General features: G+C 38.6%; 1 protein-coding gene across 4 annotated transcripts in view; it reads left to right on the top strand.

Moving 5' to 3' along the window:
- The window catches only part of cacna2d2a (calcium channel, voltage-dependent, alpha 2/delta subunit 2a), a 255,562-nt gene that overhangs the window by 216,393 nt on the left and 27,016 nt on the right, over positions 1–12,153 (top strand). For all 4 annotated transcript variants that reach the window (XM_041783642.1, XM_041783641.1, XM_041783640.1 and 1 more), the window contains 8 exons: positions 2,455–2,504; positions 6,639–6,728; positions 8,438–8,506; positions 9,126–9,200; positions 9,276–9,350; positions 9,485–9,556; positions 9,706–9,777; positions 9,951–10,012. In XM_041783642.1, the coding sequence (XP_041639576.1) occupies positions 2,455–2,504; positions 6,639–6,728; positions 8,438–8,506; positions 9,126–9,200; positions 9,276–9,350; positions 9,485–9,556; positions 9,706–9,777; positions 9,951–10,012 (565 nt within the window). The remainder of the gene's footprint in view (positions 1–2,454; positions 2,505–6,638; positions 6,729–8,437; positions 8,507–9,125; positions 9,201–9,275; positions 9,351–9,484; positions 9,557–9,705; positions 9,778–9,950; positions 10,013–12,153) is intronic.

Here is a 12,153-nt window from a genome sequence, read left to right as displayed (position 1 = left end):
TATAACATGCACTGAATGATCTCTATTGTTAACTTGCTCCATGCAAAGGTATGGTGGGGTTCTATGTGTGGCAAAGACTACATATTAATGCACTTGCTAGATGTAGTGGGGGGTGAAACAAGTCTGCAACTGGAAGTTGCAGGAAAAATACAAATTTAGTTTCTTGGCACTTTTTAACTATTTCTTTTGTGAATACAATAAGATAAAATGAAATATTAAGCCTTGCCTACATAATAACAAATACATAATTCCAAAGATTTTTCCAGGTGTCCATCTCATTGTGATGTTAAATCGATATTTTATTAATCTAAGTCAGCCACAGTCCCTAAAATAACCCAGGCAACAGGCAGCCCTGCTCCTGACAGACAGCCTGACAGCCCACATGATTCAGCCGCTCCTCCTGTCAGCTACTTTGTCTGCATGAATCTCATCTCGACTCAGCTCATTTAGCTTCAAACCTAACGCACACTGTTGTTGTTGTGCCCCGTTTTTTAAAGCCACTTCTCTTCTTCTGTTTGGTGGCTTGATTTATGAATGTTTCTCAGTGTTGTAGTTTATCTAAAGCTGCTCCTTTATGAGGCCTTTAGCCGTCTGTATGAAGCCCCGGCTGTTGATTAGCTTACTGCCAGAGGAGCCGAGTGCTTCAGAAGTATCTCCCCAGAAGTTGTTATTAATTAGCAGGAGGAGTCTGGTAGCGGGATGATTACCGTGCCATCTCCCTGTCAGACTGGGGAAAGTCCTGGATTATGCCTCTGTGCCAACATGTTCTTTGCTGTTCATGACTGTAGTGATTACCATGCTACTAAAGCCTATGCCAACATAAGACAATAGTGTTGACACAGCAGCCTCAGTGGAGCTGTCCTCTCATATCTTCACTACTTATTACTCTTTGGTATCTCGCTCCAACAGAGCCAGCTCCCTGACACTTCCACAGGCCCTAACCCTTCACCCGTGACATACACACATTAGACAACCACACACAAACACAACTAGGCCACTTTGAGATGCTAGCTGTTGTCTCACTTGAGCCTTACTGCCATCTTAAGAAGACAGTAACCTCTCTGTGACTCTAAGGACAATGAAAACATTTCTCCATGCTCTCAGATGGAGGGACAAAATCCTAAACAGAAAGAAGAGTTATCTTCAAAAGAGAAAAGGTGAAATGGAGAATAAAAGCAGCAAATACGATATACTGCAACTGTGTTTTTAATCCTAAACCAGGAATTAAATATCTCTTAAAATGCGCGATGGTCATCCATAATAGAAGAAAAATCCTAAAGCAAAAATTAATGTACAAGTTTATGAGGTTCATATAATCCTGTCCTAAAGATTTTTCCATGAACATGTGTTATGAATTGAGACGGAAAGGGGGAAACTAGACACTTCAACTAAATCTAAATTTAACTTAATCTTTATAACAGTTACTAAATGGGAATCAGCACTCAAACAACACATGATATATTTAAAATTCAGTAGATGCATCATGTTTTATAGCCTAGACAAATGGCTGCAAAATAAGTCAATTTTTAGTGTTATTGTTCCTCATGCCAGCCATAAATGACTTCATAAATCAGAGGATTGTATTTAAAGAAGACTGAATAGAGAGGCCTTATGTTAATGACTTTTTAAAGAAAATAGGTTATTGATTAAATTTATAATTGCCCCTCACACAGCAGACCTCTGCTGTTAACCCACACACCAGGCATTAGATCAACATTACCATCTTACTTTTTAGTTAATGTCTTTATTTCCCCGCTGCCACCTCCCACCCAGGCTTTGCCCTACAAACAAACAGATGCCACCTCTCTGGCATACTGCCAAACACACAGAGGACAGACTACAGCTCTGAACAAAAATCTGACAAATAGCTGTGCCTTGCATGTCTGCGAACAATAGATTTTGTGTGAAGAGATGAGTATGTGTGTGCAAATGAGAAAGAGGAGGCAAATCTCGACACAAACCACTGCAGCAAAGTGCATAATGTATCAAAATAATGAGAGTCATCTTGGCCTTTTAACATTCTGGTAATGCCGTCTCCATTTTGACGCTCTTTGTATAAACACTCATGGCTTTAATAACTTGGGGAATGGCGCGGTTATTGACCCAGTCGGTCACTCTCCTACATTCGTAATCAGCAGCAGCAGCACCCGGGGCTCAGCATTCCCAATGAGTCTCCACATTTACATCCTATAGCACAACCACGGGTGCGGACAGGTCAATGCCCAGGAGCTCTATCATGCCTGCTTGTTCCAGCATCATCACTTTGAGATGATGGCATTACATGTACCTAATCACATGGAGGAGATTAGACTCCAATCTACAAATGGATCATTTGAGTCTACACAGAGGCAGCTTAATGTTGGAAAATGTGGACAGAATATGACATATGCAGGCACAAAAATGCAGCAGATTTCTTTTGGAGTAGTGTATTGATTCTCTCCTCTTCATCTGCAGGTTACTACTTTGAAATTCCATCAATTGGGGCCATCAGAATCAACACCCAGGTAAGATACTGTATGTAGAGTGTGTACAAACTTCAAGATACACTTTTTTTAATCCAGTAAAGTGACATAAACATGGTGTGATAACAAACATGTGTTCTCTTTCTGAAAAAGCCTTGACAGTTTTGCTGCAGAATAAATCTGAATTTGGTTATTGGCAATTAACACATCTTAGAAGTCATGATTTGTTAAAGTAAATAAGAAGCCTTCTCACTGAGCATCACACTACAACATCATCACACAGGTCACTGTTTTATACACATCTTTAGGTTCCTTATTCACCCAGGGCCCTGCTACCCCTGTTGCTTGAGGCACTACACACTTCTTTTACCCCTCGGGAAAACCTTACTCCAGCCGTAAAAATTGACTCAGTTTCAGGAAGGTGGAGGGACTACTACACACTTCCTCCTCGCTCTATCCTTTTCTTTCTCCTCCCCCATCCCCTCCTTCTTCTTCCTTCCCCTTCAACCCCTGTGAGCGATCGAGCCCCAGAATATACTGTCAGCTGTTCCATTAACTGGGGCATATTTATATTCTGAGAACTGCCACTTACTCTAATAGGTTTTCTGAAGGTGGGTGACTACAGATCTGTGTGTGTAAGCCCAGAAGACACTTTATTTAATCACACTCTGCCCTTCAACATCACACACTAATCACATGGTCACTTAGATGGAAGCATTTAAAAACAGAGGAACCATAATAGTATTATATTGTACCATGTCGTATAGCAATGTATCATATCTAGAGATGAGCTGATCAACTTTCTTTTTTATCATAACTAATAGTCTTATTGTTTTTGGTTGTATTATGTTTAAGGTTACACAAAGCTCGAGTAAAGTTGAAACAGGATTTCTTATTCAAAGCCCCAAAAATATTTTAAAATGCATAAAAATTACTATAATTCCCAATAAATGTATTTAATTTTTGTGGTAGAAGCAACGAATGTAGTGATCTCAAATTAAATATTTAAATCTACAGTGCACTGAGAAATTAGCAGCAACAATTGAAGACAACCAACAGCATCACAGAGGTACAGCATCAAACTGAATATTTTAAATAAAAGTGTAAGACTGAATAAAAATGTAATATGTAGAAATAAATATCCACAAAAATAAAATAAACTCTTCAAAGAGTAAAAAAGTGCAATTTAACAGGATATATCTAAGGACTACTGCAGCAAGAAGCCACAAATATAAAGTTTTTAAACATAAAATTGACACAAAAAACAAGCTGCTACTGGCAGCAGTATATTTCCTGATGTGGGCGTCACAGTAAAAGCACTCTTGGCAAACAAGAACCACTGACTTTTATTTTGGAGGATATTTTGGAAGTGCCACGTTTATCATTGATTTGACTTAGCTTTATCACCGTGTTGACAGTTATTCTTGCTGTCTTTCTATATAGCAGCTTCTCTGATCTCACTATATGCCTCATCTTGCATCTTTGAATCATCATGGATGTAAAACAAGCGAGTCATGAGTTAAAACAAATCAAAACTGTTGTTTACTACTGTGCTTCACATAAATCATATAACACAAACAGGTGACATTTGGGTTGTTGTCTGACTGTTCTTTAGTGTCAGAGTGAAATATGATGGGTGGACTCAGACTGAGATGTTATCTGTCTCATTCATTCATTCAACCTTTATTTAATCTCGAAACCCCATTGAGAGCGTGCTCTCATTTGAAATGACATCGAGAGCACACTTCCATGAGGCTTCTTTCTCGTGTCTTTGTATGGTGCCTCCATGGCCCAGCGAGAGTGTTGGAATTTAGACTGGTATGTTGGATCGGCACCAAAAGTCTGATCTCCAATTTGAAAATCACATAAATATTGGACCCTACACTGATACTGTGCTGGATTGGCCCATCTCTAATCATACTCTATTGTAATACATCATTTCTAATCATATCAAATTATTTCGTATTCTGTTGTATTGTATTGTGTCATATTGTACTGTATCATATCGTATTGTTTCATATCGTTTCCTATGGTATCTTATCCTATCCTATAGTTTACTATTGTGTTCTGTTGTGTCTTATCAGATCCTATCATATTGTATCCTATCATATTGTATTGTTTCATATTGTTACACACCAACGTATCATATTGTATTATATTGTATGATATTCTATTGTATCATATGGTATCCTGTCATTTCCTATGGTATCCTATAGTATCAGATTTTGTTGTGTTTTATCAGATCCTATCCTATCCTATCCTATCCTATCCTATCCTAGCGTATTGTATCCCTAGTTAGAATTATACTTTAACCATGTCCTGCAATGTGATTCCACACAAAGTGTTAAAATACTTGACCCACAGTGATGATAATATCATGATTAACTATAGACTACAAAATGCCCTATTAAGATATGTTGTAAAACTGGTCTTTATTGTCTGTTTCATCTGTTATAATGTGCTATCCTTTAAATACTTGTATTGTCCAGGATTTTATTATAAGCTTCTTCTTTGGCCTATTAAATTCAGTTCATGTTACCCTCATTAATGTCTTGCTCGCCACTAGGAGGAGTTATGAAGTGATACAGTGAGTCATTCTGTCAGGAAAATCTGTTTGGAGTGCTATTTTTAATTTACAATATTTGGCACCAGAAGTTGGCTAACTGTATCACACAAGTCAGGATGACAGTAAACTGCTGTAGCCATATTTTGCCTTAATTCATTCCATCTGGTGTTGCACGATTATTTCAGAAGAGCTGAGTATTTTGACTGTAAAAGAATTTTATGCTTTTGCATGGTAGTAACTTATTTTCATAGGATCACAGTGGAGCAACAGTACAAAGATGTTTGTTATAAGAGATGTCATATTAATGAATCTACTCTTTATAATAATAGTTGTTTATGTACCCAGGAAGATTATACCGGTTAATCAACACTCAGTGATGCTGCTAGACTCAATTCGGCTCTGTTTCCCTTGGACCACATATCTCCAGTTGCTGACTTTTTAAATTTCCTAGATTGTTCCAGCCAGGCGGAAAATTTCCCCTATATCCCGTGAAAAGGTCTGGCTGTCATTGTCCTGATGGAATATCTCCCTGTGGCGCGTTAAACCGGACTTTTATTGAGCTAATAATAGAATAGGTTACGCCTGTCAGCACCTCACTGTTCAGGCGATGAAAAACAAACGGTCAAAAGCATAATACTGAAATAGCTGCGTGCTTACACAGAGCAGAGCCTTTTGTGTATTGAGGATACATACAAGGGTCAGAAATCTGTGATACGGTTTCCCTTTCCTCTGCAAAACTGATGGAAATAGGTTCCCATGTGTAAATGAATATTATTAAAATTAATGTTACCCCAAAAGAGCTGCTGAATTTCCCCCGATCCTGATTTTACATTTTGTCTCGATGCATAAATAGATATTTGCAATTATAAGTCACAAACGTCTGAAAAGGATACCGTGGAGGAATGTGTTTTTTATGTTGGCAGACTGATGTTAACATAATGAGAGATTTATTCATCTGTCTGCATATTTACACACTGACAGTGAAGGCTCACAGTGTGATTGCTCATCCCCTGCAGGTTTTTTTCCCTTTTCAAACTCTGCCATGCTTCATGTGTCATGAGGTCAATCACTCAGTAATTTCACCAATTACACTCCATCTCCAAATTTACATGGATCGATAGGTTGTTTACAAAAAAAGGCATCTCAGCTGTTGTGCGAGGTTTCTCCTGAGAACAGAAGAGTATAGTGAATATGATGTATGACTAGTAGAGTTAACCCCTCACCTCTATTCACCATCGCTGTTGGACATTCTCCCAGTGCTAGCAATGACAGCAGAGCCTCTGGGAGAATGGCCTGTTTGCACGTCGTGCCATTGACACCCCTAATGTGTTTTTAATAGCTCCTTCATAATGATGAAAAACGGCCCTGAGTGTCTCAGGACTGGAGGCTTTATGGAACTGCAGGACAGCCACACTGCTGCGAGTGGCCCACTGGTTTATGTGGTGTCAGAGAGGAGGCTGGTCAGGGTCTTATAGTTTTATGACAGATGAATGTTGAAAAGCTCTTCTTTTAATGCCCATACATGATAACTGCTATAAAAGGCCGTTTGATTATGTGTGTTTATTGTGTGTGGTCACAGCAGTGTGTATGTGTGTTTTTTTCTGCTTCAGGAGTACCTGGATGTGCTGGGTCGTCCCATGGTGCTGGCTGGGCCTAAAGCCAAGCAGGTGCAGTGGACAAACGTCTACCAGGATGCTCTGGTGAGAGAGTAGAGAAAATCTGATTTATTTTCATTAAACCTGACAGAAAAATGTATTACTTTTTACCACACATGTTCTACTGATAAATACCACCTTTAAATGTTAAACTGGGACTCGTGTATAATATTTCATTAAAGATAAATCTGGGGATTCTCCCCCGGATTAAAAGATTCACCCTTGGTCTATAAAGTGTCAGAAAATAGTATGAAGAGGCCATCCTGTTTTTTCAGTCTGAGGTTATGTTTCTGTATGTTTGGTTAGGTTGGTTTGAATTCCCTGTAAATTGATAAAAAATCTGTATTTAAGATTTTTTGTATGACAGGTCACTGTGTTATAAACCACCAGGCCAAATTTTAGTAATGAAAATCATCTCTAAGTTTATAAAATTAAGTTTCAAAATCAGGGAAAATTAGGCTGATATATCTGCTCTAGGATGAAGTGGGTGTGTTGGTTGAATGAGCTGAAGCCACGCCCACTCTCAAGAAATACAATCATCTCAGATGAAAAAAAATACTACAACCTGAATGGAGAAATCATCCGTCCGTTATGCTGCTATGTTACAACTCTCTTTTTTAAAGCCACCATAGAAACAATCATAATTATGTCATGACAGGCACACAGATTATTGCTAAAAAGTATGTTTCCTTTTCTGTATATATCCCTTCAGGTATTCCTTACTTCTCATTTTTTTAAGTTATGTGAAGTTGTCCTGGTGTTGCTTTTCGAATAAAAGTCTATAAATGATGATTAGCATTGGAGACTTTTATTGTGACAGACTTGGCAGGACACTAACAGACATGAGGGATTAAACTGTTTCTGCCTGTAAAGAGAGTCCCAGTCTGCCTCTTTTAATTATCCAGGACTATAGACAAGTGAAATATGGGTTAAAACACGCCTTCAGCAGGTAAGATGTTTATTCCTGCTGCATCTGGTTCAAGTAAAATGTAGGCTTGCACTCCAGCTATTAGCCTGCCCCCTGACATGGTCTGGTACAAATCTCTCTGTAATGATATTTTTGACCCATAGGCCACCTTGGCTGATAGACTTGGGAAATTTGCCTCACAGTGAACAAAAACACAGCATGTAGCTGGCTGTTAACTTTGAATGAAGGCAGTGAATCTCAACAGACTATTGAGATGAACTGTTCTTTGATTTCGTATTGTTGTGGCATTATGGGGGCGGGGTAATTCTCCATAGGGACCATTGATGTGGTGGGTCCCTTTATTTGCCCTGCCTAAATTAAACCAAGTCAGGAAAGAGGTGAACAACCTTCTAACAGTCTAAATCCAAAATTCAGTCACACATAGATCTTATGAATGAATGCTACTTTGAATATCAACCAGATAAAAACAATTGGGAATAATGTTTTCTTTGCTAGATCTATAGTGAAGTAAACCTGCTATCTCTTCATGTGATGTACTGGACAATTCAAGATATATTCTCCATTAATTCTTCAGATTAAAGTTTAATTTTTACTATAATTTTGTTAAATTATAGCACAAGATTGTCTTTTTGTAAAATGTTCATTGTAAAAAAATAGTGCAGCCAAAATCAGAGTACAAGATTTAAATCATTACAATTTGATAAATGAGTTTTCCATCACAGGACTTTTTTGTTATTCCTTTGGATATTCCATTTTGGATATGCAATGTGAAAAGATGTTCAAAATATATGAAAAAGCTTATGTAATGTAATTTCTGTTTTTAAAGGGTTTGGGCCTCGTCATCACCGGAACAATGCCAGTCTTCAACCTCACTGTGGATACTATGAGCTCACAGGTAAAAGCATCACTACAGTACAAGATCTGGAGCTTAAAATAGCTCACTTACACAGCACGCAGTATGACTCATGCCCCAGCTCGCCCTTTGTTTTAATGAGACGTTCCCTCTGTTATTATGTAAGAACAATGCTTTTATTATCATATGGTTAGAGCTACACATGTATGAGGTTATTCAAATGGAAACAGGAGCAAGAGTAGCATATGGGGTTGAATTATTTTCTTTTGCCTATGTTGACTATCATCAGTCATTTGTATGTCGCCCACCCAGCTGTGCTCTTCAAGGCAACACCTCCCCCCTGAGGTGACAGCGGACATCACGTCTGTACCTTTTATAATCCACAGAGCACAGACGCGCCCAGCTTTCAGTATCCATGACCAAAGTATTTACTCTCAGCTTATCTCAGCGGCTTAAAGCAGTGGTGCTGCTGCACACAGACTCGGTTTAAGACAGACTATAAAAATATGGACTAATCAGATCGCACTCAAAGTGATAAATCAAAGATGGAGAGATTTTCTTTGTAATCTTGCTATAGAGTAGCAGTCAGTCTGAGATCCTCTGATGCCAGTGTGTTTGTTGTTAAATATGCTAACAATTACATATAATGTTCTTTCTATAGAACCAGCTAATCCTGGGAGTCATGGGAGTAGATATTGCAGTCAGTGAGATCAAGAAAAAGACGCCAACATACAGAGTGAGCATACTCAGATCTTTCTCATGTCACCTTCATATGGATGACTATTAAAGCAATTATTCTCTCTCTCTTCAGCTTGGAGCCAATGGTTACACCTTCGCCATCGACCCAAACGGCTACGTGCTGCTGCATCCTAACCTACGTCCCAAAGTTAGTCTCACTCTGAGCCCCGCCCTGCATCCGAAGAGTTTGCATGTTTCTTATTTTAAAATTTAATCTGACTGTTATTTCTACCAAATGACATCACCCTCCTCTGTCTTTGTCTGCTTTTTCTCTCTGCTCAGATCATTAATTTCAGGGAGCCTGTCACTCTGGACTTTCTGGACGCAGAGCTGGAGGACAGCAACAAGGAGGAGGTAAACAAACAGTCATTAAAAAATCATCTTTACTAACAACTTTTGTATTTAATATGTTTCATTTAATCATTTTATGTCACATTCCTCCTCATTTTATGCAACTGTTTGTCTTCTCACGCCACAGCATCTCTCCCTCTCTTCACTTTCAGATCCGTCGGCAGATGATTGATGGAAAATCAGGGCAAAGGAAAATCAGGACGCTCGTTAAGTCAGTTGATGAGGCAAGTCATCAATATATGAGACTCAATCATGATCCAAAGTGGCACCTTCCTGGATGGTGTTGTAATGAATCTGACTCTCTCAGTATGTTCGGGATCTGTTGTTTTCATCCTGCCACAGTAAGAGGCGTGTACTGCGGAAATGATATATCATATAGTCTTTGTGTTTTTAACAGAGGTATATCGATGAGGTCATACGGACGTACACATGGACGACTGTGGACGGAACAGATTACAGGTATGTTTGAATAAAAAATGTAAATGGCCTGACCTCAGAGCAAAAGATTGTGCATCTTGGAACTGTGAGTCTAACTTTGATACTTTTGTCTCATCCCATTTGAGTCACAAGCTTCAGTTTTACAGTTTGAGTGATGTCCCTCATCATCCAGCAGTGTTTGTTCAAGTGGTCATTATGACATATTAAAAATGGACTTAACCTCTCATTGAATAAAGGCAACTCGCTCATTTGCCTTCCAAAGTAATTCATCTGAATCACCCGAATTAGAGAGCCATTTCTTTTCTCTCATAAATATCTTCAAAAGTACTCCAAGCACAAATTAATCGCATCGTTTATTCATCTCAAAACTTGGTTGAACATTTGAGGTTGCATCATAATGACATTTCCTCTAGGCAACACTTTGCAAATTACAGTTTATGATATTCAATAGTCCTCCAAATGTCTGATACGTGTTTTTTATTACATCAGCTGGCAGCATGCCTGGTCCTGGCTGAGTCCATTCGAGGCTTTTTCTGCACAAATCTATTAATATTCAACTCAAAGGGAAATTCCAGTGTATGAAACAATGCTCATGACGGACTAATCAGACTCCAACCAGGCATTCATAGATTCCTTCTGTCATGTATGCTAAAGAGAGAGGAGTTCAAGAGAGAACATGGGACTTTCTTTGCTCATAAATTTATGGTGTCAGATGTTCTCCAGAGCTAAATTAGCTTCATAATGTAGTCAACAGTAGCTGTGGCTCACTCTGAACCTGATACTGTAACAGCTTGGTTTTCTATCTCTTCTGATTAATCCTCTTACTGTGGCGTAATTGAGTTTTGTATGGCAACACAGATTATAGATGGAACATTTTTTTATTTTCTTCCATTTTTAATTTCCGCTTTGGTAGAAGAAGAAAATGGTTGCATAAATCAGATGTAGATCAGCCTAAGATGCTGCTATGATAACTTATCATTTGGTTAACTGATTTAAGCCTTTTTTTTAGTTGTAAGTTTGTAGCCTTTCCTAGTTTTACATGACCTCAACTGAAGCTAAAAGTAAAAGCTGCTCAGTCAATACGTTTATTTTTCAAATGAACTACTTTTAATGGATAATTAGTACAGGCAGTGGCTCATGAACACACAGAAGCATGGGTGCACAACATGGGCATAAAGTATAAATAATACAACCATCCCTCATCATCCTTGAATTATTTTAAAGTTTGTAAGCCATGTTGCAGTGGCATTTGAAGAGAAGGAACTATTTAGCTATCTTTCCATCAGGTTGTCTGGTTTAGTTAAGTACAGTTTGGTACAGTAAACCCTGACATTGTGTGCATTTCCAAGGACGCTAGTATCAACAGAGTGTAGTTTGTCTACTGTGTGTACAGCTCCACCCTCTAGGGTCAAATAGCTAAGCTTGGTACCACCAAATAGTGGCACAAAGGATGGCAGTATGTCTCTGTTATTTTGGGATCCTTTCCAACTTTTGATAGTGTGAACACATAAACAACGCCTATAAATATAAAAAAAAATATTCTCCTCCTTGGGAGTTTTTCCCTTTTGTTGATCTTATAAATCAGCAATGGTCAATTTTGCTGTTTTAACAGATTTCTACAAAGTAATGTCAAATAAATAAAAGTATGTAATGTTGAATAAGTGACTGCATAAATATTCACCCCATTCAAGTCAATATTTAGTAGAGGCATCTTTGACTGCTATCACAGCACTGAGTCTTTGTGGATAGGTCTCAATCAGGCTTGCACATCTGGACACTGTGATTTTTCTCCATTCTTCCTTGCAAAACTGTTTAAGCTCTGTCAGGTTGCATGGAGATCAGGCATTAACAGCCATTTTCAAGTCCAGCCACAAATTCTCCTTTAGATTGAGGTCTGGGTTTTGACTCAGCCACTCCAGAAAATTCATCTTGTTGCCTTTAAACAATTTCTGTAAAGACTTTGCTGTACGCTTCAGGTCATTGTCTTGCTGGAAAACAAATCTTCTCCTAAGCCGTAGTTCTCCGGCAAACTGAATAAAATTGTCCTCCAGGATTTTCCTGTATTTTCATTTTACCCTCTAACTTTACAAGCCTTCCAGGACCAGTTGCCAAGAAGCATCCCCACAGCATGATGCTGCCACCACCATGCTTCACAGTGGGGG

Source organism: Cheilinus undulatus, linkage group 3, assembly GCF_018320785.1.
Source record: "Cheilinus undulatus linkage group 3, ASM1832078v1, whole genome shotgun sequence".
NCBI classification, from domain to species: Eukaryota; Metazoa; Chordata; class Actinopteri; order Labriformes; family Labridae; genus Cheilinus; species Cheilinus undulatus.
The sequence above is the reverse complement of the archived record's forward strand: the minus strand, read 5'-3'. Positions and strand labels throughout refer to the sequence as shown.